At 44.9% G+C, this 27781-nt stretch overlaps 1 protein-coding gene and 1 non-coding gene across 2 annotated transcripts; one reads left to right on the top strand and one right to left on the bottom strand.

The window, feature by feature from the left end:
• Positions 1 to 17375: 17375 nt before the first annotated feature.
• LOC120842450 lies at positions 17376 to 18502 on the top strand. The gene is made up of 2 exons (XM_040213580.1): positions 17376 to 17524; positions 17923 to 18502. The coding sequence occupies exons 1-2, from the start codon at positions 17376 to 17378 to the stop codon at positions 18500 to 18502; spliced, it is 729 nt and encodes a 242-aa protein (XP_040069514.1).
• Positions 18503 to 20348: 1846 nt separating this feature from the next.
• On the bottom strand, positions 20349 to 27214 carry LOC115315061 (the record flags this gene model as incomplete). The annotated part of the gene is made up of 3 exons (XR_005715928.3): positions 20349 to 20840; positions 22264 to 22416; positions 26991 to 27214. It is a non-coding gene; the product is annotated as an uncharacterized LOC115315061 (transcript).
• Positions 27215 to 27781: the final 567 nt, after the last annotated feature.

The following is a 27781-nucleotide window of genomic DNA, read 5'->3' on the forward strand; positions in this document are numbered from 1 at the left end:
AACAGCGCGAGAAGCTCGAACCGATCGCCTCTACGAATTCACGCCAAGCATGCGAGCACGCAGGTGGTCATGCGTCACCTTGATTGATGCAAAGTCGACCGAACATGATGCAGCAGAAAGCACAGATGGACGGCACGCACGACACAGACGAACGACGCAGGGACGAGCATAGGCCATGCAGAATGATGCAGAGGCGACGGCGTGCAGGCAGGCAGGCCATGGCAGGCGCCATTCATCACGTGGTTTTTGTGACGTATTTGATTTAAACTATTTAGTTGATTTAAGTACTTTAAATAATATTAAAGCACTGCCATTTAAAGAGTAAATACTTTTCACAGAAAAAGTTTTAATTAGTTTAACCAAATTGCAGAAAAGCGCCAAGTAGCGGAGGGTATTAAACGCACTATCTGGGCCGCGAATCGGCTCCTGTGTCCTCTCTTTACGTTTACTATATTACTCTATGGTAACGGCAGCAAAAAAAGCGAGCGGAGATGAGTAGATGAAGAGATAGCGGCAGTGTGATTATACTAGACAAAAATTTCACCTCGTGCTTTTCAATTGAGCGGTAACTAGCGCCACCTCGCTTCGGAACGTTTATCATTAGTTGTTTGACAGTGCAATAAATGATCCTTTAAAATGTGAGAACCGTTGTCTATCAGTCTAAACCAGATAAAACAATTTTCAGCTTGTCGCAAACAATTTTAGTTGTTTAAAGAATCGTAACTTTAGATTTACGGACAAGTCAATCGTATTTCAGATTACGGATGCTTCTCCGTAGCTTTTAATGAGAAGCTCTACGTTTTTTCACGGAACGTTTTTACCGTGCAGACCTGATAGAAAGATATAAACTTTCTTGCCTAAACCTCTCGGACCGAGTCAAGAGCATTTCAGTTACGAGAGGTTCCGACAATGAGTGCATCGCTCTAAAAAGTGCTTTCGGCTGTATATGCAGTTAAACCAAGCAATCGTACATCAATCGCCGTACTTCAGTTCTACTCACCTGCCATGCAGAGTCGTTTCGCGTCGTAGAATCCTCCTTTCGTTGGAGCGTCTCCGGCCCAGTAGTACACCTTGTCGTCTTCAACTACACCGCTAAAGTGCTTTACATCGTCGGAACTCACAACAGGCTGGGTCTTGTCGAGTAGAAATTCTACTAAAACCTAAGACATTGTAGAGCCCGTGCAGGATCGACAGGTTGGACCAAGTGGGCAAACAAAACGAGTCGAGAGCGATCGTTCATGGAAGCTCGGCAAAGAAGTTCGGCGTTTCGGTGGGCTTCTGAAGTTCTGATCAATGTTGTCGGTCGGTTGCGTGTCATATCTCTAACATCAGCGGTATTATCCCTTAGTGAAAACTAATACGTTTGAAATATACCACATTCTAATTTCAGTGTATTTGAAATACAGTTCATAATTGTAAGTACACGAAAAATAGACCGTAAATATAAACTTTTTTTTTCACTTAGTACTAAAATATACTTCTAAAAATCATTTTAAAATACCTCTACTTAAACTACATTTGAAGTTCCCTTCATGCGCTTTGAAATATGTAAGTACTAAATTAATAGGCACAAAATACCTTTCACATATATTTCTTGAAATGTTTATTTAATTCATGCAAAATATACTCCAACCCTAGAAAAATAGAGCAATCAAAAATACGTGTAGAACACTCTTAAAATACCTGAAAATCGTAAATACTGTTGTGTTATAATCTAAGTACCTTTTGACTGGAATACTTTGGTAGTTTGACTTAAACTACCAAAATACTTGAAGTGAACTAGAAGTTCACTTCAAGCAGATATGGAGTACACTGAAGCGCCTAAATACAACATTTGATTAGTTTGTCAACTGAATTGCGGAGAAAACAACTGAATTGCAGAACAACTGAATTGCGGAGGAAACAATAACGTAAGCTGGGCTGATAAATCAGCCCAGTTTATGTTATTGTTTCCTTTTTTTCTATCAAGAGCACACCTGATCAGTTCCTTGCACACCAATCACAAACGGGGTTCGGGAACTACAACCACAACATTTGCTGATGCTGGAAAGCTTCAGCAGGTGCTGTGAACAGATACGTTTGGCGTAGTTTTGTTAGCACAATGTTAGTTCACTGAACGTGTATACTCACCATTATACGTGATGCGAATAGTGACTTTAATATAGTGATATTAACTACCATATTAAATAGTCAACTACTAAAATAGAAAGGCAAAACAACTACTGTAAATTTTTTTTTTTTTCGCGGGCTCAATATTTTGCGATTTAGGTCAAAGTTGGAGTTTCGGAATAATTCGCAAATTCTAATTTTCGCGACGCGCTGGGACCGCAATATAGATTTTAATGTTTTTACATTTTGCCGGAATTGTTCACGGGACCTATTTTTCGGAATTGTAGGCGACTCGCGAACTTTGCGAGAATTAGGTCCTCACGAAAATAAAGTCGTTTACAGTATTTTAAAGTGAAGATACTGCCTTGATTCGCTTCGTCCTGAGTGTTGCTACGCAGAGAAGCAATAACATGTATTTTATGAGCCGTTTGTGTGGATATTCTTTTAAGGACTGCGCCAAATTGTTATTGGTTGTACCAATGCCTTTTACTAAGAGATATCGTCCACGAACTTCAAAAGACTGTTTCCCCTTTGACAGACTCCCGAGGAGAAGATCGAATACTTGGAACCTTAATAAGCGCAGAGGTGGTCACCGAAAAAATGATTAACATCAATATGTAGGGTGTATAAGGCTCTAGAGCAGTCATCGGGACTGTGAATAAGCTGTTCAGTGCGTCATGGTGTTTGTGTTTGTGTTCGTTTCTAATGTAGCTTGGTCAGATGTATTTAGTAGTGCCTTCAAATACCACAGGGACACCATATACTGACAAAATCGAAAATAAAAAAAAATTGCGTAACCGGTTTTAATGCACAAATGGCATCTTGAGTGTGAAGGGATAATATTTTTGGTATATTTAAAATATTTTTGATACATATTTATAATGTATTTTGAATACCTTACGCGCGTATTTCGAATGCGGCCAAAATAATTCAGAATAAATACAAAATGAATATTCGTACTAAATATATTTCAACTTCGTTTGAAGTACGGCCTCTTTTTGCTAAGGGATGGGCTCACGTCCCGAAATCGTTTTCTCGTGCATAGATTATTTTTCGTATTCATAGATTTGACGAAATAGTGGTATCCGAACGAACTTTACGTCCTTTGACCGTACGCCTGTCTGCACGTCAAAGCTTTTTGACGTACAGTCCGAGACAGTCGATGTACAATCAGAATCGCTACCAAGAAATCTTGACGGCATTTCGCGGCGGCCGACTGCCACCAGGAAACCATCAGAAAGACGACAAGCGGGGTCTGACTGGAGTTTGACTGTCGGTCAGAGTAACTTGTTGGACAGTCAGACGGGAGGCACTCACTTGATCGAATGACGTTTTAGCGAACGCCCACGTTTCATCGAACGACACTTTAGCGAACAGTCGGCCGGACGCCGCGAGGCGGCGTTTTCGGGTGGGCTAAGTGAGTTCACATTTTTCTAATGAGTTGCCGCAGACTGTCGCCGCGGAGCGGCGTAAAGCGCAGCGCGACCGATGGGTTAACGCGCGCCCCCGTTATTCGCTAAAACGACCATACGCTCAAATGTCGCCGTTCGCTAAAATGTCATTCGCTCTTGTGATATGGACCCCAGTCAGACATGCTTGACGTACAGTCAGGCACAGTCAGCGGTCCACTAGAAAACATTGACTGCCAAACAGGGTTACATTGATGGATTTTTCCTTCGGGACAAGAGACCCCGGCAACGACTGCAGCGACGGCGTCATATGCTGACTGTTACTGAGATAGTTAAAAATGTACGTATCCTTGTATCTCAAGCCGTTGCTGCCCTTGTGGAAGCTCAGCTGAAGATGAGCAATGCAAGCAGGTTCGGCAGGCAATGGTGCAGCCAGAACAAAGCCTTTGCTTTGGGCTTGTACTTTCACAGCCCTAAGGGTTACGGTTACTGTAGGCAATTGTTGAGCCTCCCATCCGTTAGGTCGTTACAGCTTTGGCTCCAGCGTGTTCCCCTGAGATTTGGTTTTTACCCAGAAGACGTGCAGCTTATTTTTCACCAGAAAAAAAAAAGAAGCTATGTATGCCATGGCGAGCATCTTGTCTTTGACGAGATGCACGCCACGAAGGGCTCGAAGGGCTCGAAGAAAATAGCACTGGAAAAGGCCATAACCTCGCAAACAAAGCTCTTGTGTTTATGGCTAAAGGCATTCGCACACAATGGAAGCAGCCACTTGACTATTTTTTTGCCCCTGGGGGAACACCTGCGCACATTTTGCGATACCTCCTTTTCCAGTGCCACAAATGGCTTGTGAAAGCCGGTCTGGGGCCAGTAGCTGTCGTATGTGACCAAGGAATCAAAAGGTTGCTATTTTTAATGACCTAGTTACCCATGAGAAGCCCTACGTAACTGTGAACGAGAAGCCATTTTTTTTTTCTATTTGATGTTCCGCATCTGCTCGCGAATTATATTCAAATACAGTTATCAAGTTGGGGACCACACGTTAAAATGCTCTTTCCTCAGGGAAGCCTACGAAAAATACAACAGCTTGAAACCCGATCCATGCCCAGGCTCAATGAAAATCATTTTAATTTGACTTTTGCCACCAAGATGTCAGTGAAGCTAGCAGGAGAAATATTCAGTAATCACTGTGCTGCTGCAATATTCGCATTGGTAACTTTTCAGCAACTGTCGGTTGAAGCTATCCACACGGCCCAGTTCACTGAGAGAATGGATCGCCTTTTCGATAGCTTGAACAGCTCACACAAACGCGGGAAGAGCGCATATGTGTCTGCAATGCACGAAGGCTCTGTTCACAAAGAGTTTCTGAGGGAATACCTTCTCATCTTTGAAAGCCTTAACGCTCTTGGGTGCCCGCGGCAGCCTGCTTGCATTCGCGGTTTCTGCTTGACCATCCGGTCTGTGAAGCTGATTTGTGACCACCTGATATCTAAGTATGGTTTCAGATACCTTCTGACTCGCCATCTCAACCAAGATGTACTTGAAAACACACTCTCCGTAATAAGGTCGAAGTCTGGTGTGAACACTAATTCCTCTTGCCGGCAGTTTCAGGCAGCCTTCAGGCGTCTTCTAGACAGCAACTTGTTTAAAGTGTCCGACAAGAGCAACTGCGAAGAGGACATGGCAGCTCTTTTAGCGGCTCTTCTTGTTGGTCTTTTAGTTCCCTCACCTTCACTTAGTCTAGAAAACTCCCTTCCACAATGTGCAGCTGACCTCACACCCTGTAGTTATCCATCTTTATTATCACTTAACAACATGGTTTGCTTTGCTGGATGACTGGTAACAAGTTTTGTCAAGTTCCATACATGTCAAAACGTCACTCAGCAGTGAATTGTAAATCAAGAATGCCACTTTTTCTGATGAGAGCCACGTAGTGTTGTATTTGAGTGTAAAAGGAAGGGCTGAAGGAGGCTTTGGAGGCCTCCCAGTCCCTTCACCTCGCTTTGTTTTCTTAGTTCACGCTTAGGAGAAGGTTTTTGTGGCGTCAGTTGACAATCTGGTTTTAAAGGAAGGTGTTGGGAAGGCGTTGTGTATCACTCTTCATGAAAAGGTAGAAAAGCTGCTGACTCTCGGCAGTGAGGATCTCTATAATGATTTATTTGCTTTGTTTGCAAGGGTTCGATTTCATTGGTTTGCCTGTAAAAAGATTACTGAGCTCCTTGACGCAGCTTTGAGACGAAAAACTAAGCAACAAGTCCAGAGGCTGTGTAGATGATACAACACTCGCGTTATGGCCACAGGAAGTGCCTTTAGTTTGTCTTATATGTTGCATTGACTGCTCGCGCTAGCATACCGGATTGTGCGAGCACATTCCTCTAAATTATCACATGCCCTGCCGAAACTGCCTACAGCGATGACCAAATTAATATAGCATACTTTAAATAAGGTGTAAAAGTCCGTTTCGCATGCTCAGACACTACAATTAACATATAGGTCCAGCTAGATGAACTTGAGTTTTCCATGGAACAATCTAAAAAATTTTCAGTGTCGCAGCATGCAAAACTGTAATTTTTTTTATTTTATTTAAAATATGTTTGATTCACTCGACCCTCGCTGTATAGTGCTAAATGACGTCACCCACTCGAAATATTGGACAGGGTGTCTATCAAATCACTCAAATTTCCCAATTTTCCCAATTTTCCTAAGGTTTTCCAGACTATTTCGATGAAATGCTGACCGTTACTTCGGTTCATGGAGTACTTTGTGGCCTGCCTAGTGACGTGTCGGGCAACGTTATTCAGTGCAGCGGCACCAACGTGCAATCATCGGGCTTCGTTGCACGCTGCTGTTGCACTTTCACTTATCATTCTTACCGACTTGGAACTTTTTTATGGTTTCCTTGATATTACTCTGTCCTTTCAATATAATACGAATTACTTAAAAATTTTATTTATGTTTTCCAGGTTGGTAGACACCCTACACACACTGTGCATGATTGAAGAGTGTGTGAGAACAAGCGTTGGTTTCGATATGTACGTGTGCAGTGTGACGACTTGAAATATAAACCTGGATTAATGTTCGGTTGTCTGAGGTATAGAAAAGCAGATCAAACTGCGATGAAAGGTAAATCAATGAGTCAGTATGATGCTAACAATATGCAACAGAGTAAATTCATAACCTTTTTCTAATGCTTTCTCCTGTCAATATGTGGCAGTTTTTTGGGTACTAGCGCTCACAAAGGCAATCAAGTTGTGGAGCACGGTATGTTTGTGGCGAGTGCATGTACTATTACGAAAGGTCTCAATTGTTAATCTCTTGATGGATTAATTTATGTGGACATTCAAATGCAAAAGAAATGCATGGCCCCCCACTTCCACCTGTGGTTGATAAGGTTAAATCTAGTTACGAGCTTCTCAAGGTGAACAGTTCAAGATAAATGCGTAAAAATGCCTCCTGTTGAGAGTATTAAGGGCGTGCCTAGAGTTGTTAGAACCTCTTTTCACTACGTTTTCAAGACCATATTTCTATCTTTGAGTGTCCTGTGGTGGTGTTCTAAGTTTGTACATAATAAACTGTGTGAACCAAGCTTGTGCCGCTTTGTCTTTCTTGGCAAACAAGCCATAGTTACAATAATAAGTATGCCTTCATGAGCGTGCTGTAACACCCTGTTTAGTTGAAACGAATAGTAACTTATTGGTGGTTCCCAGAACTGATAAAAAAACTGGTCCCTTTGCAAGAGGGATTACATGAGAGTTATTGATACAAACAAGGCTATGACGCGTAAAGCAAGGTATGAAGGACGGTAGTTGCGCAGGCATGTGGAACCTCTGAAAAAAACATTTCAATTTCGCGCCACCGGCGAAAATCACTTAAATTTCGCGCCAAAAACAATCATGACGTCACAAGAATAAGGAAATTGCGTCATTTCGCGTTTCTTTTTAATAAAGTGTCACTTCCTGCACGTCACAGGCGAGCATGACTGATGACAATGCCGCGCATCTCGCAGATGGTGCTGCACTCTGCGCGCCGCCATCTTTGCGCCTATTGGCTTCTATGAAAGCTTCGCTACCGTCTATACATATACCTTTGAACATATCCGTCTTTATCATGTCCGCCCCCATGCTGCCATCGTTACTAGATATTTATTTATGGAACTTCTTACAGACGCTCTACATTAAAAAAAAGTCCAAAACCATGCCTTTTTTTTTTTTTTTTTTTTTGTTTGCAGCGAGGTGGCTTTGCCGGCGCATTAATTTAGGAGTTTTCTCCTGCTCCTGCTCCGAGTTTGCAACTGCTTCCGTGTCCCGGCCCGACTCCTCCTCTCAAGGTTCAGCATGTTTTCCGGTTGGTTTTTGCCTTTTAAAATACCTGTAAAATACTTGTAAAAACGTGTAAAAAATACAATTTGAGCATAATACGCGGTGGGACCATTTCGGCATACGCTTTGTGTTATTGTAAAATGCTGCCGCCTTAACTGTATTGACAGCGTGAAACTTTTCAAACAACCCGAATTCGTCGGCGCCACGAAAATCCGGTAACCACAAATAAAGGGAGTTTCTACCGTAGTAGCAGTCATACAAGAGCAATGTCATTGCTGGCCGTGATCATCGGACGTCAATACGAGGGTATAAGAAATCGAACGCTTCAATTCCGTTGGGGGCATCGCTTTCGTTCTGTCGCCCTTATTAGGGAGTTTTTGCGGATGGTTCTATCGCCTTGATAACGACACCTTCTCTCGCCTCCGACGCCCTTGGGTGTCGGAGGCGATTCTATCGTTATCGGGTGGCTTCATCGGGGCGAAACAACGATCTGCATAAACTTATGATATCTTTGGCACGTTTATTGTTCATGGACAGACTAAGTTCAACATAGCTGTTGTTTTTTCTGTGACATTCTTGACGAGAGGAGGGCTCAGTGCTCGCGATCCTTTGACTGCATTGCCACAGAAAGTGGACGTCCTTGAAACTCTGTGTGGTCCAGTCTCGATCGTGCAGTGCTCTGTTTGAGGCGTGCGCTCGCGCATGTATACCTGCCGCTTCGCTCGCACTTGTTTGTCTGGTCAGTGTCAACCAAACAGGCACCGATTTTCGAGAAAGAAGTTTCGAAACGTGCGAAACACCCTTCAAATTTTCGTTTGCAAAAAAAAAAAAAAAAAAAAAAAAACTTGGCCGTGAGGTATGTACTTGTTCTACGTGTTCCATTCGACCAGAATCTGGGTGTACTTCTAAATTTACTGTTGTTGAAGGGCTTTCTGGATCCTTTTCTTGTTCAGATTGCTTCTTAGCATTATTGGAACAGCCTTCCGAAGGATCTTCATGGAACAGGTCGGCGCCCGCAGGCAAAGTTGGCTGAGCGCCTCCCGAAGAGTTATCTAGGACATCTTCGCATAAAGGCGTCTCAGGTGACCCCCTTTTTTCAGGCTCTCTTTTCGAACGCGGCAAATATTCCGGGAAGGTCGCAAATATACGCTTGAGACGGCGCCGGGTTTCAGACTCCACTTATCCCGCTGAGTTAGGGAAACTTCTCCACGGAAGCTCAGGCTTGAAGTGCGTCAGAATGTCCTTTTCCCTACAGTGCGAATCTCAGAAGTCCTTGTGCGATAGGTCTCGTAAAGGGAAGCTTCTCGCACATAAAACGTGTTGTTTCTCGTCCAAAGGAGCTTTGAAGAGATGTCTCGCATGAGTACCTGGCACCGACCGTTTACCGTGTCGACACTCTGGTGCGCACAACAGCACCGTCATACTCTGATAAGATTGTAGACTCACAGATTGGCGCTTTGCAAGCTTTGAACAATGTGCGAACCCTGATGTCCGGGAATAAGCTTCTCTGCGATGTTCTTCCGATTCGTGATATGCGCGCGGGCGTCCCCGTCGCAGCGTTTGCAAACGACCGAGGTAATGTACGCGCGCGCGCGATACTTTACGCCAAATTCAGACGACACTTGAAATATGGTTCAGGGTCAATAGGAAAACAGATTTAATGCTTTATTGGTTAAAAAAAGTATCGGAATTTTTTAGATGTGGCTACCAGCAACAGCAGAAATAATTTGAAAGTTGTAAGGTGCTCTCACAAAAGGGCGCCACAAACATCCGTCTCGAAGCCAGAAGTAACGGCCAGAAGCGCGCCTTGCAATGATGATAATAGCGACTATCAATGCGGAGCGAGGGCGCTCTGAAAGGCGCCACGCAAAGGGGCCCCCTCCGTTGCGGAATTCCAAAACTGAGTTTGTTTTAATAACATTATGCTGCGCCTTGTTTCCTCTTTCTCGTCGCCCCCTGGTAGGAAAGTATGGCGCACGTAGTACGTTGCTCGTCTGGGTCACTGGGAGCAGAACACTAACACTTCACAGCGCAAAAAAAAACGACATACTATAAAAAATACAGAACACCTCTTGGTGGCATTGAGAAGTGCCGCTGGCGCAAAAATGCGCTCCGATCAGAAACCGAAACCTAGAATTGTTTCCAAATTTATCGTTTTCTTAGAACGCTGGAAAATACTAACTCTAGTATATATATTTCAACAATGAATCAATTTAGTGCTTTTTGATGATGCTTAGGAAGTTTCTCATGGAACCTTATCTTCACTTTCACTAATTAAAAAGCTACTTTGTAAATTTGAGTCAATTATAGAAGTAATTTTGGATCTTTCTTGCAATCCTTAATGTCCGCCGTGGCTGTGAGATTGTTCCAAGAAATATTTTTATTTTTGTTTTCAGCCCCCCTTTTTTCAGAGATGGCGAGAAGTTTTCGCTGCAACACGAGGTATAGACGAAGACACAAACGCAATACGCACGACGTTAAGGACCGTTAACTGAGAGTATCATTGGCATCGGTTTTGCTACCTAGACACAAGAGCCATCCACGACATGTCTTCTGAAATCAAAAGTGTATTTTGCGCCGCAGACGATCACGATGGGGCGGTGCCGCTCCTGAACATTGCGCAGCAGGATCAGCGCTCCACAGCTTGGGTTCTAAAAAAATATTCCTTTATCTATGAGTCTACACGTATTTGTGAGTTGCTGCAGGTCGCACATTACCGTAATATTTGGTAGGTGTCCGGTGTATCGTCATCTTCCATTCAACGTCGTCAATGCTCTGGACCTTGAGTTGCGGCAGTTCTCCGCCGCAGCCGATCGACCTCCAGCTTATGGAACCGCCACAACTCTTCTGTCCCTCTAAACTGCCGCAAATGTCGAATTGATGACGAGACGAATGTTCGAGGAACGTTGGCTAGAAATGTTTTCATGAAAGTAAAAACGATTAAGAGAGTAGTGAATAATATGACCTCTAGGCGAGATCCAAAGGGACTTGACCTGATTGTCTCCTGCCCTGTCCTCAGCCCTGTATATAATAATAGAGGTCAGGTGAGTTACCCAGCCCAGATAGTGACGTCGTGAGGCTGTAACTGGCACAAAAGTCGTCAAGGCTGTGGAGAGAGACTGCATGTCAAGGGCCATTTTTCTCCTTCGATGCCGGTAGCTCTCCTTTGTTTATCGATGCGTCTCTGTCCATGTTTTTATGTCTCTGTATGCGTTCTTTTCACTTTACCCCTGTTTCCTCCATTCATCGGCCATGTCGTCCTCTTCAAAGGAGGAGAAATGTGATGATGATGACAATGCTGTGTCAGTGGCGCGCCTCAACATCACGCGCCAGGCTCCGCGCTCTCGGCCCGTCTTTTTAAAAAAATCTCCATTTCTCTTTTAGTGCACACGGCTTTGTTACTTGCTGCTGGTCGCACATCATCGTAACAATACATCGAAGATCATCGATACAGCGATGCCCTTTCAAAGGAGCCAGAAACATTGGAACTTCTAAGAAGATTTAATCAAAAGAAATATAAGTTTTTGTGGTCGCTTTTTTCTTACGATATGTGAAGAAGTAGTTTCGTTCCTCTACAAGTGAAACACAAAGTCTCTGAAAATAGAAACATTGGAGGCTGACGTCCTTATTTAGTATTTAAACGCTGTGCTCATATGGGAACAGTTTCTTGTGCAGCTGAGTTTCTTAGGTACAACGTAATTGGAATTGTAGAGATCATTGAGATAATTATAACTCTTCCTGAAGTTGAAATGCCCATATTCAGCACGTTTGAGCTTAAGTAATTGAGCAATCCATACCCAAGATGATAGGAACCTTAGGGGTTGTATGATTCAATTTAATTTAAATAATTACATGACTTAATGTACGTAATTAAAGCTGTCCTACTCGTCATATTAGAATTTCTTTTTATCACATGAAAACCCCGGACCTTCAAAATGAACGAAATCGTTCATGAAGGCTTGAATTCTTACATAGCTGAAGTAAACCGCTGTAATGAAGACTGAATATCATACTGATAGACTAAAACAACATGAATAAAAGCAAAGTTAAATTAGAATGGTTGGATACAAAAAGGGTAAAAATAAATCCAAAAGAAAGAAATACAAATCTGCTATAATTACACGTGGGCACAGAAGCTCAGAAAATAAAACGGAAATATCAACAAGCGTAATTAAAAAAAAAAAAAAAAAGAAAAAAAAGTGAAAGCCGTTTACAACTCCCTGTAACACCGAATTAGAGAGCAGCTCTTGAGGAGGAGGAGGGAAGGGTACTGGGGGGGTGAAGTGACCTGTGGGGGGGTCACGTGACCTTGGGGGGGTCACGTGACGATGCCGATCATGTCATCAGTGACGTCACTGATGACGTCATCCGTGATGATGACGATGACGATGCGGATGCCGGTGACGTCATCAGTGACGTCACTGATGACGTCATCAGTGACGATGACGATGCGGACTCCGATGACGTCATCAGCGATGATGAAGATGCGGATGTCGGTGACGTCATCAGTGACGTCACTGATGACGTCATCTGTGATGATGACGATGACGATGCGGATGCCCCCCGAAGTCACGTGACACCCCCAGGTCACGTGACCCCCGCCGAGGTCACGTGACCTCACCGATGACGTCATCGTCACTGATGACGTCACCGGCATCCGCATCGTCATCGTCATCATCACTGATGACGTCATCAGTGACGTCATCGGCATCCGCATCGTCTTCGTCATCATCACTGATGACGTCATCAGTGATGTCACTGATGACATCGTTTGATGATGACGATGACGATGCGGATGCCAGTGACGTCATCGATGACGTCATCGGAGAGGTCACGTGACCTCGGCGGGGGTCACGTGACCCTGGGGGTGGTCACGTGACCTGGGGGTGTCACGTGACTTTGGGGGGGGGGTCACGTGACCTTGGGGGGTCACGTGACTTCAGGGGGGTCACGTGACTTTGGGTGTCACGTGACCTTGGGGTGACCTTGGGGGTCACGTGACCTTGGGATGATCTTGGGGGCCACGTGACCTTGGGATTACCTTGGTTACGCCGACGCCGACGGCGACGGCGACGCCGACGGCGACGCCGACGCCGCTCAAGCCGGGAACGGGCCCCTAAGAGCTGCGCTCTAAAAACATAGGCAGGGCTGTTACACTGCGCGTCAAGAGCAGACCCATCCAGCACTTTAAACTAGACGCTATAACCATTATAACTCTCGTAATGAAAAGTATGTTTCTGGTAACATTTGGGTCCACATGTGCTCAAAAACACTTGCATACCTAGTTCCAAACTTTCTTAACACATACAGTCATCTCCGTACACTCATTACATCTGGTATCTTGCTAAAGAAACACATTATAATATTGAAAGAAAAAATGTTTGATAATAGCCACTGACAAGTCAAATTAAAAAAAAATATATGTTGTATTAGGGCTTTTAGCAGTGCCATGTACTATTGTTGTGTTTATTGTAACATTTTCATTGTTTTTCTGTTGTTGTTGAAGCATTCCTGAATATATGTTATTCTACTCGAATGTCAATTGAGTTCATATAAAGAAATATTATTTCATTTACTTAGCGGCACCGAGGGCTCCTCTAAAGAAGCTGGAGTAATAAAAAACATTCCCCGGTTGTTTTAGAACAGTTTAAATTGTAATAAGATGAAGAGATGGGCTTGTTGGTACATGATTCTTACACAATATGAGCCGTAAAACAGAGAGAAGGAAAGAGGGACACAACACGACGCGCTTCGTTTTCTGTCCCTCTTCAGGTACTCCTGCTTTACGGCGACACAAATTAAATCGCCAGTCAATTGAGTTGCCTATAGAGACAGTCGATAACATCAGGAAGCCTCTTGCACCCTTATTTTTAAAGGCCATTTTTTTCAAATTCATCTTCTTTAGTTATAAAAACCTAAAGGTAGTGAGACAGCGAAACCTAAATGGTGGCCCCTATCCCCAACTCTGTTTCCCGTGTGCTTTAAACCCCCCCCCCCCCCCCCCCCCCCCCCCCCCCCCCCCCATGATCAAACGGGATGCCGCTGCTTTTCGGAGCCCCGTTTGCTGTTCGAGCCACTTAATTTAATCCGGGAGTGTTTTCTGGGAGCTTCCATAGTCTTGATTCTGAAATGCAATTTTCATAGTTTTCTCCTAGGTGATTAAAAATGGCATATTGACTCCGACTTTGAAACTAGAAGTGAAGCTACGGCCATAATTTTTGTGATGTTTGAATTATTTTTTCAGCTTTCGAAAGTGGAGTCACTGGGCGACCTATTTATCAACGAGACGCCTGATAGGTAATAAATTCAGTCGGAATATGTCAAAAAAAGAAGGTTTTGTGCAGTTCAAAAGGGAGCTTGCATTAACTTAGCCTCCCAGCCATAGAATGACGGCCCGTGAGGCTTCCCTAAAGACTGGGCCTGGAAGATATAAAAAGTGTAAGCAAGAAGCCCAACCTCTTCAATACACGTGGGTCCACTCAATATTAATTAAAAGCGGACGCCGAACGAATGAATGATACGAGAAAAATATATGGTTTCGGAAAAGTGATTTGTTACTTGCTTGACCTTGTATGCCCTTGTATTTGTTAGGTTTACTTTTCTTTTAAAAAAATGGCCTTCTTTCATGTTTCTTTTTTTTTGTCAAGAAACGAAGGGCTTTGACGTCGTTTAGCAAAAAGTAGCGTTGAAACGAAATCTAAAGAAACCGGAGTGTTCAAAATAAATAACTTGAAATTGAACTTCCTGAACTGTGGCTTTCTCATTGAGCTTTCCTGACAGCAATTTTCAAAAGTAGCAATGAAGAGAAAGAAGTAGCTTTGTTGGGAGGACGAGATTGTACAGGAAGGACAGCGTTTTAGTAAGGCATTTTACACCATCAGAATAAAAAATTGCCTACTTTACTAGGATGTAACCTTGCATTTAACATTGTATAGTTGTTTTCACCTCTTTTTTCTTTTTGTACCTTGAAAACAGTTTGAAAAGCTATTTATTGCTGCACCTTTGAAAGCACTGTGATTTGATTCCTACTACACTTTTCTCAATAAAGCGCTTTCCCCTTAGTTCTTTTTACATTACACGTACTTCGACGTATAAAAGAAGAAGCATTGCATGCTAATCAATAGGTTCTCATAAATTCGAAACAGTGCAAGATCTTACTTAATAGACTACTTCCATAAATCCCTGCATGCAAAACTGCGCGCGTTGCACTCTGGGAACTAGTTGGTCAGGGAGGAAAGTGGAATGGTTTCGGTGTCGATCGACACGTCGACAGGAGATTATAAACAAAGCGTGGACTATAAACGGCGGTTATCTAACGTTTTCTGGTCCCGAGAGCGTCATTCGTTGTCTCTAAACTAACCTAAATGGCCAGACCTCGAAGCTTTAGCACAAGCCCGAGACGTATAGTTTTTCTTAACCATGCTTGTTGTATTTTTGTACTTGAGCCTTTCTGTTAGCGTTTCGAGGTATGTGGACTAGCCAGTGCCGGGAGTCTCGACGCTGCGAAGCACGGGAATCTTGCTTGTGTACGTATCAACAAGCTGTAGCAAGCAATAAGCATACATACATCGAGCTCGCGCCTTTACTTTAGTGTAGTTGATCAAGAAGTATATGCTTGTTTGGTGCCTTCATAGACTAAATATAACTTTTTATGATGGCCATTGGAAAGCTGCATTTGAATACACTTCTCATCTGTTCTCGGTACTGCGCCCCAGCACTGCACGAAGTCCCCACCCACTTGCATTCCACTAATATTCAACATCGCGTATGCGCAGTTATCCTGCAATCATATGGGCACATTCGCATATACAAACCGTTTCAAGAAAGCAAAAGTCGAGCACTTGTGTAAAGAATATGTCGCACTGTTCGCCGAAAGTGCGCCGGACGGGCATAAACCCCTATGCGGTGCGCCAAACAAACGAAATTATTCAAAGCGCATTTGACGGTTGCTAATGGCCATAATATTTGTTATGTGTTTACTTTCTTTCTGACTATGTCGAGGTAATTTCAGGCACACCGTTCAGGCACAGATCTTGGGCGCCAGTAAACGCTCGTCCAAAAAGGCTTAGCGAAGAGTAGGGGACGCTTGTTAGGGCATCCGTCGTAGCTAGCCGATCTCAGCGTTTGCGAAAAATTAACCTTCTATCGGCATTAAATTTGAATGTGTGATATGTGATGACACGAGGAAGACATCATAGTAAATTTTGTGCAGTTGCGAGGTCGATTTTAAAAGTTCATGCGCCAACGCTGGGCTCAACTTTGAGACTCCTCTGAGGATGCGGCTTGCTTTTCGCCCAATGAACTAACAAGAAGCGGACGTTTGGCAAACAAAACACGTGTAGGGCTCAAGGGGACCAAATTTCAGTGTTAGTTCACTGGTACTAGACGGAATTGCTGACATTGAGCTCAAAGATGCACTCGTGGGATGACGTGACTGAGACACGTCTTGTACCCGTGCCAAAATTCAAATTTGGGGGTTTTACGTGCCAAACCTACGAAGGGCATCTGGCACGCCCCAGCGGAGGACTGGGGATTAATTTGGCCACCTGGGGATCTTTTGACGTGCAACCGAAAGCTCGGTTACACGGCGCCTTCTCCGCAATAAGCCTCCGTCATATTGCGGGCACCTCGGTCGGGATTCGAGCCCGCCACCTGGGGATCCGTAGGCCGGCGCTCTCGCCTCGGAGCCACCGAGGCGGCTATACCCGTGCCAGACGGGCACCTAAAAGGACCTTTACGCCAAAGGCCTTCAGGATTTTCAAATGACCTTTACGTTCTGCCGTGCCAGAAGGCACAAGTAAATGTCATTTAGAGGATGTTTACAGCGATTGAACACCCGCAGCTCGTTCAAACGCATAAAGCACGTTCACGCCAGAAAGATAATATTTTCGCGATATAAATAATTTTTAAAGTTTTTCTAAAGCAAACAAAATATTAGAAAAAACAAAATGACGAGTTCAGTCGAGTAATTACAACAATGTCTGCTTTACGCCCAAACACAGTGGTTTTTTGGCAATTAGTGGCAACCCTGAGCGTCGCCCGCTCGCTCGGAGGGGCGTTGCCAGGTTCCCTTGCTCGGTCCTGTTGCTCAGTGCGCGCACTGCTTCCCGTTCTTTACGCTTTTGCCCTGTTCCTCGAGGAAAGGCTTCTTGCAAACAGCCTGGTCAACGCTGCAGCGACTGCAGGAGAAACGACCATGCCGCGGAGCGTCCAAGCGTACTTTCGGGGTGAACGATGGTTTGAGGAGACGCTACCGAACCTGCCGGACAGCCACTTCAAGCAGGCTTTCCGGGTGATGCCGGCGACTTTTCGGTACATCGTGGACGTTTGTCGGCCCCACATGGAGCGCCAGGTCACCCCTATGCGCCCCATCATATCGGTCGAGAAACGAGTTGGAGCTGCGCTCTACAAGCTGTGTTCCAGCGCGGAAGACAGGACCGTCGCCCACTTGTTCGGCCAGGGGCGGTCAACGGTCAACGATAATTACAAAGAGTTCTGCCACATTGTCGTTTCCGAGCTGGAGCGCGACTGGCTCAAGATGATGACCGCCGCCGAACTCCCCGACCACGTCCGCGAGTTCCAGGCTGCCCTGGAATTTCCGCAGGGCATAGCCGCGCTGGACGGCTGCCACTTCCCCGTATGGCCACCTAAGGTCAACGCCAGCGACTATTACAACTACAAGGGCTGGTAAGTACACTAATTAAAAAAAAAATAGCTGCGTTTAATGGATTTCAGTAGAGTAGATTGTTGGGCTAGTTCGTTTTGGAACTTGGAATAGATTTTAGCGCTCAAAGCACAAGGACACAAAGACGAGAATCGCACTGTGGCGTCCGATTCTCGTCTTTGTGTCCTTATGTTTTCAACGCTAAAATGTATTCCGCGTTTAATGAGGTGGAAATGACGAAACATTACTGAAACACGAGATGCTAGCAGGTGATTGGTAGCTTGTCATTTTCAATAATGTGCCGTGCTAGCTCTGATAATGTGTAAAAATTTTCTTTTTGAATCTACAGCTTTAGGAAAACCCGAAGCGTCACGTATTGTGTGTGAAAAACTGACGCATGCATTGAATTATTTTTCTCCAGGTACAGCATCATCCTCCTGGCCCTTGTAGACAAACGGTACCGGTTCCGGTACGTCAACGTGGGGACGCCAGGGCGGTGCCACGACGCGCACGTCTTTCGGAGGTCGGCACTGGCCAAAATTCTGGAAGGGCCAACGTTTACAACACCAATGGTCACCATCAACGGGACTGCCGTGCCGCCACTGGTTCTCTGCGACCAAGCCTTACCTCTGACGTGCAACATGCTGAAGCCATACGCACGCAAGAATGTCGCGGGACAGTCTCCGCTGGAGAAGTTCAACCGGCAACTGTCGTCTGCACGTAGGGTCTTGGAGAACGCCTTCGGCAGGATCAAGGCACGGTTCCGCTTTCTCATGAAGCGGCTGGAGCGCGACGTGGACAACGCCCGCTTCGTTATACGGGCTTGCTGCACGTTGAATAACATCTGCGAGCACTTCAATGACGGCGTGGAGTACCAGTGGCTCACCGAAGTTGGCACGGAGGCCCGCCTCTACGAGCAGCCAGTTGGCAACACGGATGCCGTGGCAGGCAATGGTTCGAGTGTCCGGGGCTCCATTGCTGCCTACCTTCACCAGCACTAGAGTGAAGAGCGAAGCAAAGGCCCTTTCGGGTTCCACCGGAACGAAGGCCCTTTTGACGACCAGCAGACCAAAGACCCCTTGACCACCACAGAAGAAAAGGCCCTTTTGAGCGCCAGCAAAGGCCCTTCTCAGGGCCAAAAAAATTGGCTTTAGAGCTGACTTCTTTCTATGTCTCCTCCCGTTGTCTCAAATGATGTTAAACCGCAGTATTTATTTTAACATTTCAACCATCTTTCAGTTTTTATCTTTTTTATGTCTGAATGAAGACGGTAGAGGTGTGCACGTTTCAACTTTGATGCCCCATCTGGCAGGGTAACACGAGACACGGTTTGGGCGCAAGTTCCAGGCCGAAGGCTTCTCAAAAGAGAGTTGAAACTTTCTTTTGAGTCACTAACGTAGTACTTCTGTCCACTCTGCATTCCTGTCTGGCCTATTAGTACTAGATGTGGAACTTGCTGGGTACTATTGGTGAGGAGATCAAGGCCTGCGTGTTTGCTCCTTTAAACATAATCAATAGTAGATCCCCTTAGCACCCTTTAGGTAGCCCGAATGAGCACCATCGTCTGCTCCATTGCCTGCTTCAGTGGTCATGCTCAGAACGAGCTCGCATTAACAAGCTGCTAAGACCGGCAACCAATGGTGTCGCAAAAAATTACATTAGTAGGCTGCTAATACAGGCAATCTTGTAGTTGTATTCACATTGCAAATAACTGTGGAAGCTCTCTATCGCACTCTGCAGTCGCGCACACACAGCTGTGGCCGCCAGTGAACGAGACGTAGTTGCGACGTGACCCATACTCTCGTCAAGCTTCCGGCTGTTTGCCGCTTGGGGCGGGTCAGGGATCTACTAACCAAAGGTCATGCGAAGACCTTGTCTTCTAAGTGGTATTGCTCCAAACCATTTGTTGTCCCCACACCTCGGTGTTTACCCGACACGTCTGTGGACATGCCCCCAGGCCTTGTGGTCATGTTCGCCTCATCTTCTGCAATAGAGCGCAGGGTAGTGTAACATGCAAATACTAACACGAAACAAAGTCACGTTTATTGTTGGTGCCGGATCTCTCCCGAAAGCAGTTGTCGGAAAATGCGAGCTTGACCCACTTCGGCTTTTGTGCCGAGCTGGGCATATGCACCTTGCATGCTGCATTCTTCATGCAGGCCGGAGTAGAAACAAAAGAGCCCCTCGTTCCCCGCAAGCAACCGAACACAAACTCCAGCCAAACGCTGACGCAGCGTTCGGTTTCGTCAGCCAAGCGCTGGCTCATTGTTATTTCTCGTCCCCATCTGTGTAGTTCTAAAGTTAGTCACTTGGGGTGTCAGGGTCTGATCTCCTCCCCAATATTAACTGGAGATGCTGGAGTTTCGGAAAGATGCACCCTTCTTGCTCCAAGTCAAATTTGGGGGTTTTACATGCCAAACCAACGATGGGCATCTGGCACGCCCCAACGGAGGATTGAGGATTAATTTGGACCACCTGGGGATCTTTTGACTATGCTGAAAGCTTGGTTACACGGCGCCTCCTCCACAATAAGCCTCCGTCAGATTGCGGGCACCTCGGCCGGGATTCGAACCCGCCACATGGGATCCGTAGGCCACCACCCTCGCCTCGGAGCCACCGAGGTGGCTACCCTTCTCGCCCTGTCAGTCACTATAACAGCAAGACACAGGAGTGTCACTCTCCGTAACATTTTTCTTTTGTGTGTGGGTGGGAAGTGGGGGGGGGGGGTAGTATGAATATTAATGCGTAGTAGAACACTTGGAATTGGGCATGTTAAGAATAAAGACATATCAAATACCATAGCTAGATGAATACCTCCCGAGTACAACACAAATGTGCTACATCCGCTTACTTTGGTGCTTTATTTAGAAAAGCTATCATCGCCGCAGTCAAGTCTTCCTGCGCCTTTGCAGCACGTTCTTGTTGCTTTAAAGCACGTTCTTGTGCTTGCAACACAAATTCTTTCTGAACGAGCGCCCGCTCCCGGAGCTCAAATTCCTTTGCTCGAGCGGCTTCAAAGCTCAAACGGAGGAGCTTCTGCTCCTCAATTGCTGCCCTAATGAGGGCAGTATTTGGGTGCTGAGCCCTTTTTTTCGGAGGCGCCCTCGCTGGCACGGACACGCTGTTGCATGCAGAGGTGCTTGCAGCGCAGCTGGTGCTCGTGGTGCTCGAACTCCTTGAGTTTGCAGCCAAGCTTTCTCCTCTGTGCCCGCTCAAATCTGGTGCCTCGAAGCCGACTCCAGCGGCTGCGACATCATGTGAGTCGTCTCCCACGTCCATAGGTGGCTCCTCAAACATCTCGCCATCCTCTGCACCTCAATCCTGCAAGCCTGCAAGCAACTGAGAAAATTTCCATACAATCAGATATTCATATTAAACCGCAATGCAGGTATTATAATCCATCTCACAACAACTTGGCAAACTTTGGAAGCTACACCCTCGTGATTCCACAAGTGCATCGGTGTGAGGCATGTTACATCATTGAACAGATGTACCATCACTTTCGGACGCACGGGCATGAGGAATCTGCTGTCATCTTTGGCTTCTTCAACTCCTTCCTTAACAATATTCAATGAACTGGCACCCATCCACCAACTGCTCGCTGAAGAACTACCTGGCCACCACCTTTGGTCAGAAGTCTACCAATTACACCACTGGTTTTGCCTATATTCTGTTTCACGATAACTTGGCAAACTGTGGAGGCTACGGCTCTTGCGACCCAAAAACAGCGTTGGAGCGAGGCATGTGACACTATGTCACGGGAGCGTTTGTGTCACTGCGCCAAAATCAAGACCTGGAGGAACTGGCTGTCATCTGCTGATCAAAAGTCGTCTGCTGCGAAACCAACCAACTTCAGATGAACATTCACCGGCGCAACATTGCCATCCCCTCGAGTAGTGACCTCTTTGGAAACAGTTTATGAGACAACCGTACGTTCAATTTACTAGCGAATCTGTGGTGAGTGCGAATCTGTGGTGGTGAGTCAAGGCACAGTGTGATGTTTGGGCGGAAGTGGTGGATTACACGGCGGCAATCGTTCACATATCATTCAAAAGCCATATTGTTCCTGGGAAAGGGTTGATCCGTATTAAGTATCATTGAAAAAAAAGTAACATGTCTTCATCTTCCGTGTCATGTAGTGTGGCGGACAGAAGGGTCTCACTGCAACACTACTAACAGTAAAAGAAGCCTAAAACAACTTTTTTGTCACAGACAATGCTGTTGTTGTGGTGGTAACGAGGCTTAGCTCCGTGGCCTCGATTATGGAGTGTTGTCACGTGCCTTGCTCCAACACTCTTATTGGGTCGCGGAAGCTGTAGCCTCCACAGTTCGCCAGGTTATCGTGAAACGGAGTATAGAGCTGCTCTATACAGCAGCCTTAGCTCCCCGAAGTAACAACACGAGGACTAACTTACCCGACAAGTGAGAGACCTGCAGTCGCCTGCTCCACTTTCGGTATCGTCACCATTGCATTGCCGATGGCCCGTCTAGGAACCTCCAACGATGGCACATAAAGGACAGTAGCCACCCTTCGAAAGCGCTAGTGTAGCTTTTGAGGTATTTTCTTTTCTATTTGATGAAGGACGAGTCCCAGTTCATGCAGAATCGCTGGATCTCTGACAGGTAGGTCGGAAGCAGACGACTTGCTTTTCATATAAGAGCTTGCCGATCTGTTTGTAAACACGAGTTGGTGTATGTAGGAACCGTTGAATATCTAATAATACAGAAACCTTGTTATGAAAGATTGAAATCACCAGCCGACCTGCACTACTGCAGGCGTTGCACGGTCCAAGCAGCTCTCTACACCAGGCTGCTGCTGTTGAGCGGCAGCGACCCCATGAACCTATGGATGGCGAAGTAGTAGGCCCAGGTCTGCTTCCCAGATCCCGTGGTGGTGCCTTCCGGTGCATGTTTCCTAAAAATTAAGGCAGCTGTAAGTGTCACATTCATGTAGTTCCGTAAATGTACATGCAACCCTCACAAAACCTAATAAACAGAAATTGCTTTGCAAACCACCTTCAGATTGAAGATTGGCACACACGTGATGCTACCTGTTTTACATGGCTTGCATGTGACGTCATGGCATTGTGCAGGTGTCCAGTTCTACTTATTATTGCTGAAAAAAACAACCTCAGTGGGGTGGAACATATGCTGCAGAAGGGACACACATACCAGCTGCCACAACAGCAAGTGGCATGATGTCAGTGATAACCGTGTATATAGTGCCAGCACATAAAAATCAGCATGCTTTACTTTCTAATCGTATCGCAATGTCAGGTTAGGCCTTCTGTGGCATTGCCTGTTATTGCTTACAACATACAAATGCATATAAAATAGTTGAAGTCGAAGGGATTGATAGCTGTTTGAAGGAAACTCAAAAATCTGTTTCTGAACGTGTCGGACTAAGACTCTACAAAGGGGTCGAAGCATGTGCTTTAAGGGCATACGGATCCCACTGCTTCTGGGTGTAGTTTCGACGGCAACCTCTGGGCTGTGTGAAGCGCCTCAACGAGGAGGGGTAAAACTAGGGAGGCCGCGAACTTTTTTCGAATCGAAGTTTCGATGATCGAATCAAGCGGTTCGAAAGGTTCGAAAGATTTAGATTTTTCGAATTGTCTATATCGTGAAATTCGACAGAAGTCGAATGTTCGAACTTGTTAAGCTGAGAAGTTCGACACTTTTCGAACCGTCGAACTTATTACGCCAAAAAATTCGATCTTTTTCGAACTTTCGAACTTATTGCTCTGCAAAGTTCGATGCTTGTCGAACTTCCGTACTTGACTGACCATAAAATTCGATGAATTTCGAACTTTCGAACTTATTTATCAAGAGAATTCGAAAAATTTCGAACTTTCGAATCCTGAAAAGTCAGAAGTTCGACGAACTTCGAACTTTTAGGGTTAAAGTTCGACGTTCGTCGATCTTCGAACGACCGGCGGACGGTTTCATTTCAATTCAAGTAGTGAGGTACATTCATAATTGTTTTTCTCGAACTTTTACACGCGGTGCTGCGTTCCTTACGAAAGACAATGCCGTTTGTTTCAATGTTCTGGCATGCTTAGTTTTAAAGAAATAAAATCCCGAAGGGGCGAGGAAGGACGACGGGTTTTTAACGATTATCGTTTGTGCCAGATTTGAAGCGCGCTGTAGCCGAAGCTATTTATGGTAGAGATGTTATACTTTTTTAAGAATGAGTGCCGTCTTAAGATGTGATTATTGTTATTCAACGTGAGTTTCGAAGAAATGTCAAAAGATGTATCTACATGCAATTATGCCCTAAACTTGATATTTATTTTCGTCTAAGTTGTTTGAGGTATCGCATTTAAATTAACACCACAGACAGCACATATCATTGCCATCTGCAGAATACAAAATAATTAGGGTTCTGCGTTTTCGGTTTTTATTTTTTCAAAATTCGGCGTACTTTTTTCGGTGTTTATTTTAAAATTTAATTTTCGGTTTTTTTCGGTGTATACTTATTCCCCAAAAATTTTACCAGTCTTTTTCGGTGAAATGAAAGGAACACCATCGGACACCGAATCAGATGATCCTTGTAGCTGTGATATTTGTGATCACTCAAAAAATAACGGCACATATATATACGTGGTCTTCGCTACAACTTCCATCAGGACACACCTCAGAATCGTAGAATTCGCGGACGTAATCTTCAGCGCGCTTCTTTTCCTTCCCATTCTGACGACATGACCGTCTGAGGTGATGACCGTACAAAAACCAACGGAATGGCAAAAAAAAAAAAAAAAAAAATATTGTATTTATGTTTTTAATTACAGGGAACTTTGAGAGAGAGTGTTAAGAAAGGCTTCAAAGGCTTTCCTCGATGTCGTCTGAAGTGCATGAAGCTAAAAACCTTACAACAGCCCACATCCGAACTTTTTTTAGGACGAACTTGACACACAGAGCCTGACCACAGAAAGGACACAGATGTCCCGCGAAGGCCGATTCAAGACCTCTTTTGTTGCATGTTGAACCTTGGAAGAGGGCAATCGCGAAGACGTCACACAGTGTCGAACCTCACACAGTGTTGAGCCCCCTCTCTCTATACCCCTCCCCCACCCACCTCGACGCGGCCGTAAAAACTGACCTTTTTTGGTTAAAACCGAATTTTAGAAAAGTAATTAGACGTACTGTTATCGGTTTTTATCGATTTAAACCAAAAAACGCTGAACCTACAAACTGACCTTTTTCGGTTAAAACCGAATTTTCGAAAATGGATTCGGCGTACTTTTATCGGTTTTTATCGGTTTAAACCGAAAACTCCGAACCCTAAAAATAATGTATTTATTGTTTTGGGAGAAGATTTCTAATAGTGTTCAAGTTCAGCACGTCATTAAAAGAAAACTTTTTTTTTTCGCTTCACGTTCCTGGGACGTGTTTCTTTTATCCTGTACGCATTTTGGTAAAAGAAACTTGTTTCGAAGTTCTGAACCTCTGAATATGCAAGAATACAACACTTCCGCCGAATTTTTGGTAGTTTTTTTTTCTTCAGCTTTTTATCCCCGCAATTTTTTTCTTTCTTTTCTTTTTCTTTTTTTTTTACTATTGGCACAGGTATTTAGGTCGAAAAGACATAGCTTTGAACTTCCAAACACTAAGCATGTGACGAGTAGTGCCTTCTGACAACGAGTTTCTAACAATGAGCGTATACGCAATATTTTATGCAGTGAAGAGCGACAGTAGCTATACATAAGTATAAATAATTTCAGATTAAAATAAGCTCGACCACAACCTCTTTCCCCGTATTGTTTTCTTTAACAGTCTGAAATATCTGGAAGGGGGGGGGGGGAGGGAACTGAAGCCCCCCACTACCCCGTTTTTCCTCTTCCGACGCCACTTGTATGGCGCTCCTCGACCTCGAGTTGTGTCGGCTTTTTGCGAGGCGATTCCTCCGACCCAGAAAATAAACCTCCAGGACAATTACAAACTTAACTTACTATATGCCAGCGTCACTCGGGCGGCGTTCGGTCGGACTACTACCAGCGTGCAAGGGGTGGCGAGGTAGTTTGCCAGGTCGCTTCAAGGTTTTTCTGAGCCTCAACCTCCTGCTCGCCCCTGGTCGTTTCGAACTGGATGAGTCTCGTAAAACAGTGTGTTCATGTGATCACTACTGCTTGATGCAGGTTAAAGACCCCCCCGGGCTGGCGGTCACAATTACTGATCTATGGTCACAGGTCACTCTGCACTGGCAAATATTCCAGAACATCCGGGACACTCGTCGTCTCATTTAATTGCCTGACCAACTTCGCAGAGTCTAGACTTCACACCCCAACTTTTCTAAACTTTATTTTGTGAAGACCAGTGAATCGTGAAAACGTTATTTGAAACTGAAACTGTGGAGGAACTTGAAAACCGGACTTCGAACCTTGAAAACTTGGACTAGAAAGGAATTCAAAATCTTCAAAGATTTTTTTTTTTTTTTTACTTTAGCGTTAAAAGAGAATCGAAACCTTCGAACTTTTCGAACTTTATGCAGAAAGAAATTCGAAATCTTCGAATTGTTCGAACTTCATGTCTATAAAAATTCGAAGCGTTCGAAGTTTTCGAATTTTATTTCCAAAGAATTTCGAAATTTTCGAATTTATCGAACCTGAAGTAAAAAAATATTCGAAATATTCGAATCCGAAATTTTAGAAACCTTGAAAGCTTCGAAATTTTCGAATTCGAAACTCCACTGTGATTGAAAGTTGCGAATTTTTCGAAATCGAACCTCGGTCGGTACGAAAATATCGAAATTTTTCGAAATCGAACTTCAGTTCGCTTTGCAAATATCGAAACCTTTCGAAATCGAACCTGGGGTGGTTCGCGACATCCCTAGGTAAAACCAAAACAAGCCACAACAAGAGTTGTCATCACTGAACCCGACTCTGAAAAATGCGGTACTCGGTATCTTCAGTGCTGTCGACGCTGAGAGCACTGCTGATATCTGTCGAGTCCGACTGTTGCGCCAATCAGACATTTTTGGGTCGCCGTGGGAAGGAATTTAATGTTTTTAATTTCTGACTGTTTACTCAAGTCTCTTCAGTGAATTTTTGTGTACCCTTGATGCACGTTCACTGCCAACCTTTATGCAAAATTGTAGCTTGATACGTTTAGAAACCGATTTATGCCGTCCCTTCAAACAGTCATCGATCCCTTTGACTCGCCCTGTAGATTTAGACGGATTTTGCTCCTAGGTGAGTTTAGCTCTTCAGTACCGATGTCTTATGTGGTTTGAGCCTCGGAGATCATGAAACATGGCAAGTCAGCTGTGAAGCTTTGAACATTGCTGCAGGCGAAGACGGCTACTCAAAACGCGTACGAGCTACGCAAAGGAGCGGTGGCCGAACACGGCACGCGAGGCAAACACTGCAGGTAGGCGAGCCCTGTCTTTGCGCGCCGTGCAAATTGAACGGTCGTCCCTATCGGCACTGTTTGGCGTGCGTGTGTTCGCAGGACTAGCAGGTTACACCAAATGTGTGAAGTTTTCCTTACCGATAAGGGCTGCACAGATTCTCGATCTTGTTGTGGACTTGGTCCGTCGTCGTTCGAAAGCCCAGGGCCCCCAACGCTTCCGCGATCTCGGCGTAAACGGCACCGTTTCTCTTGGCGCGACGGAGGTCCTCCAGCCGATCCTCCCAAAGCCGAATCAGCGCCCAGGTCGCGTCGACGCTCCAATGGACGCGCGGCGACCCCTTCCTACTCGTCGACGCTCCTCCGTCGTTCGACATATCGCACGACGCAAGAGATATAGAAATATATATGTACAAAACAAAGATTAAATATATACAGTACAGTTAGTAATACACTATTAAAGGATGATAAAATATAAAGTAGAGAAATAAAAGCTAGATAACTATGCTTGTAAGAAAAATCGAAAGGAGGAAAACCGAAGTGCCGAAGCGAACGATGCGAGCAGGCGAGCAGCGGGACGACTACGCCTACTAGATAGCTGGGGCCGTGGGTACAAAAAACTATTAGTAGAGCGAGGTCTGTACAGAATATACGTCAAACACGCTCTTTTTTAATAATAAAATTACAAAAATATTTATTTTAGAAATCAGTACGATCTTTATTTTCAATCCGCGTCTCTAGTGTAGACCGCTGTTGACGAGAGTAGGCCTTTAGCAGCTGTAAAGGAGTTGTAGGAACTCAGGTTCCCGAAAAGGACCTTTACGCTAAATGTCATTTGAGTTGCCGTGTAGCACTGCCTAAATGACATTTACACTAAAGGTCTTTTGCCGTAAAGGTCCTTTTAGGTGCCCGTCTGGCAGGGGTATTATACT

This window comes from Ixodes scapularis, unplaced genomic scaffold (assembly GCF_016920785.2).
Source record: "Ixodes scapularis isolate PalLabHiFi unplaced genomic scaffold, ASM1692078v2 PGA_scaffold0__279_contigs__length_252992795, whole genome shotgun sequence".
Classification (NCBI taxonomy): domain Eukaryota; kingdom Metazoa; phylum Arthropoda; class Arachnida; order Ixodida; family Ixodidae; genus Ixodes; species Ixodes scapularis.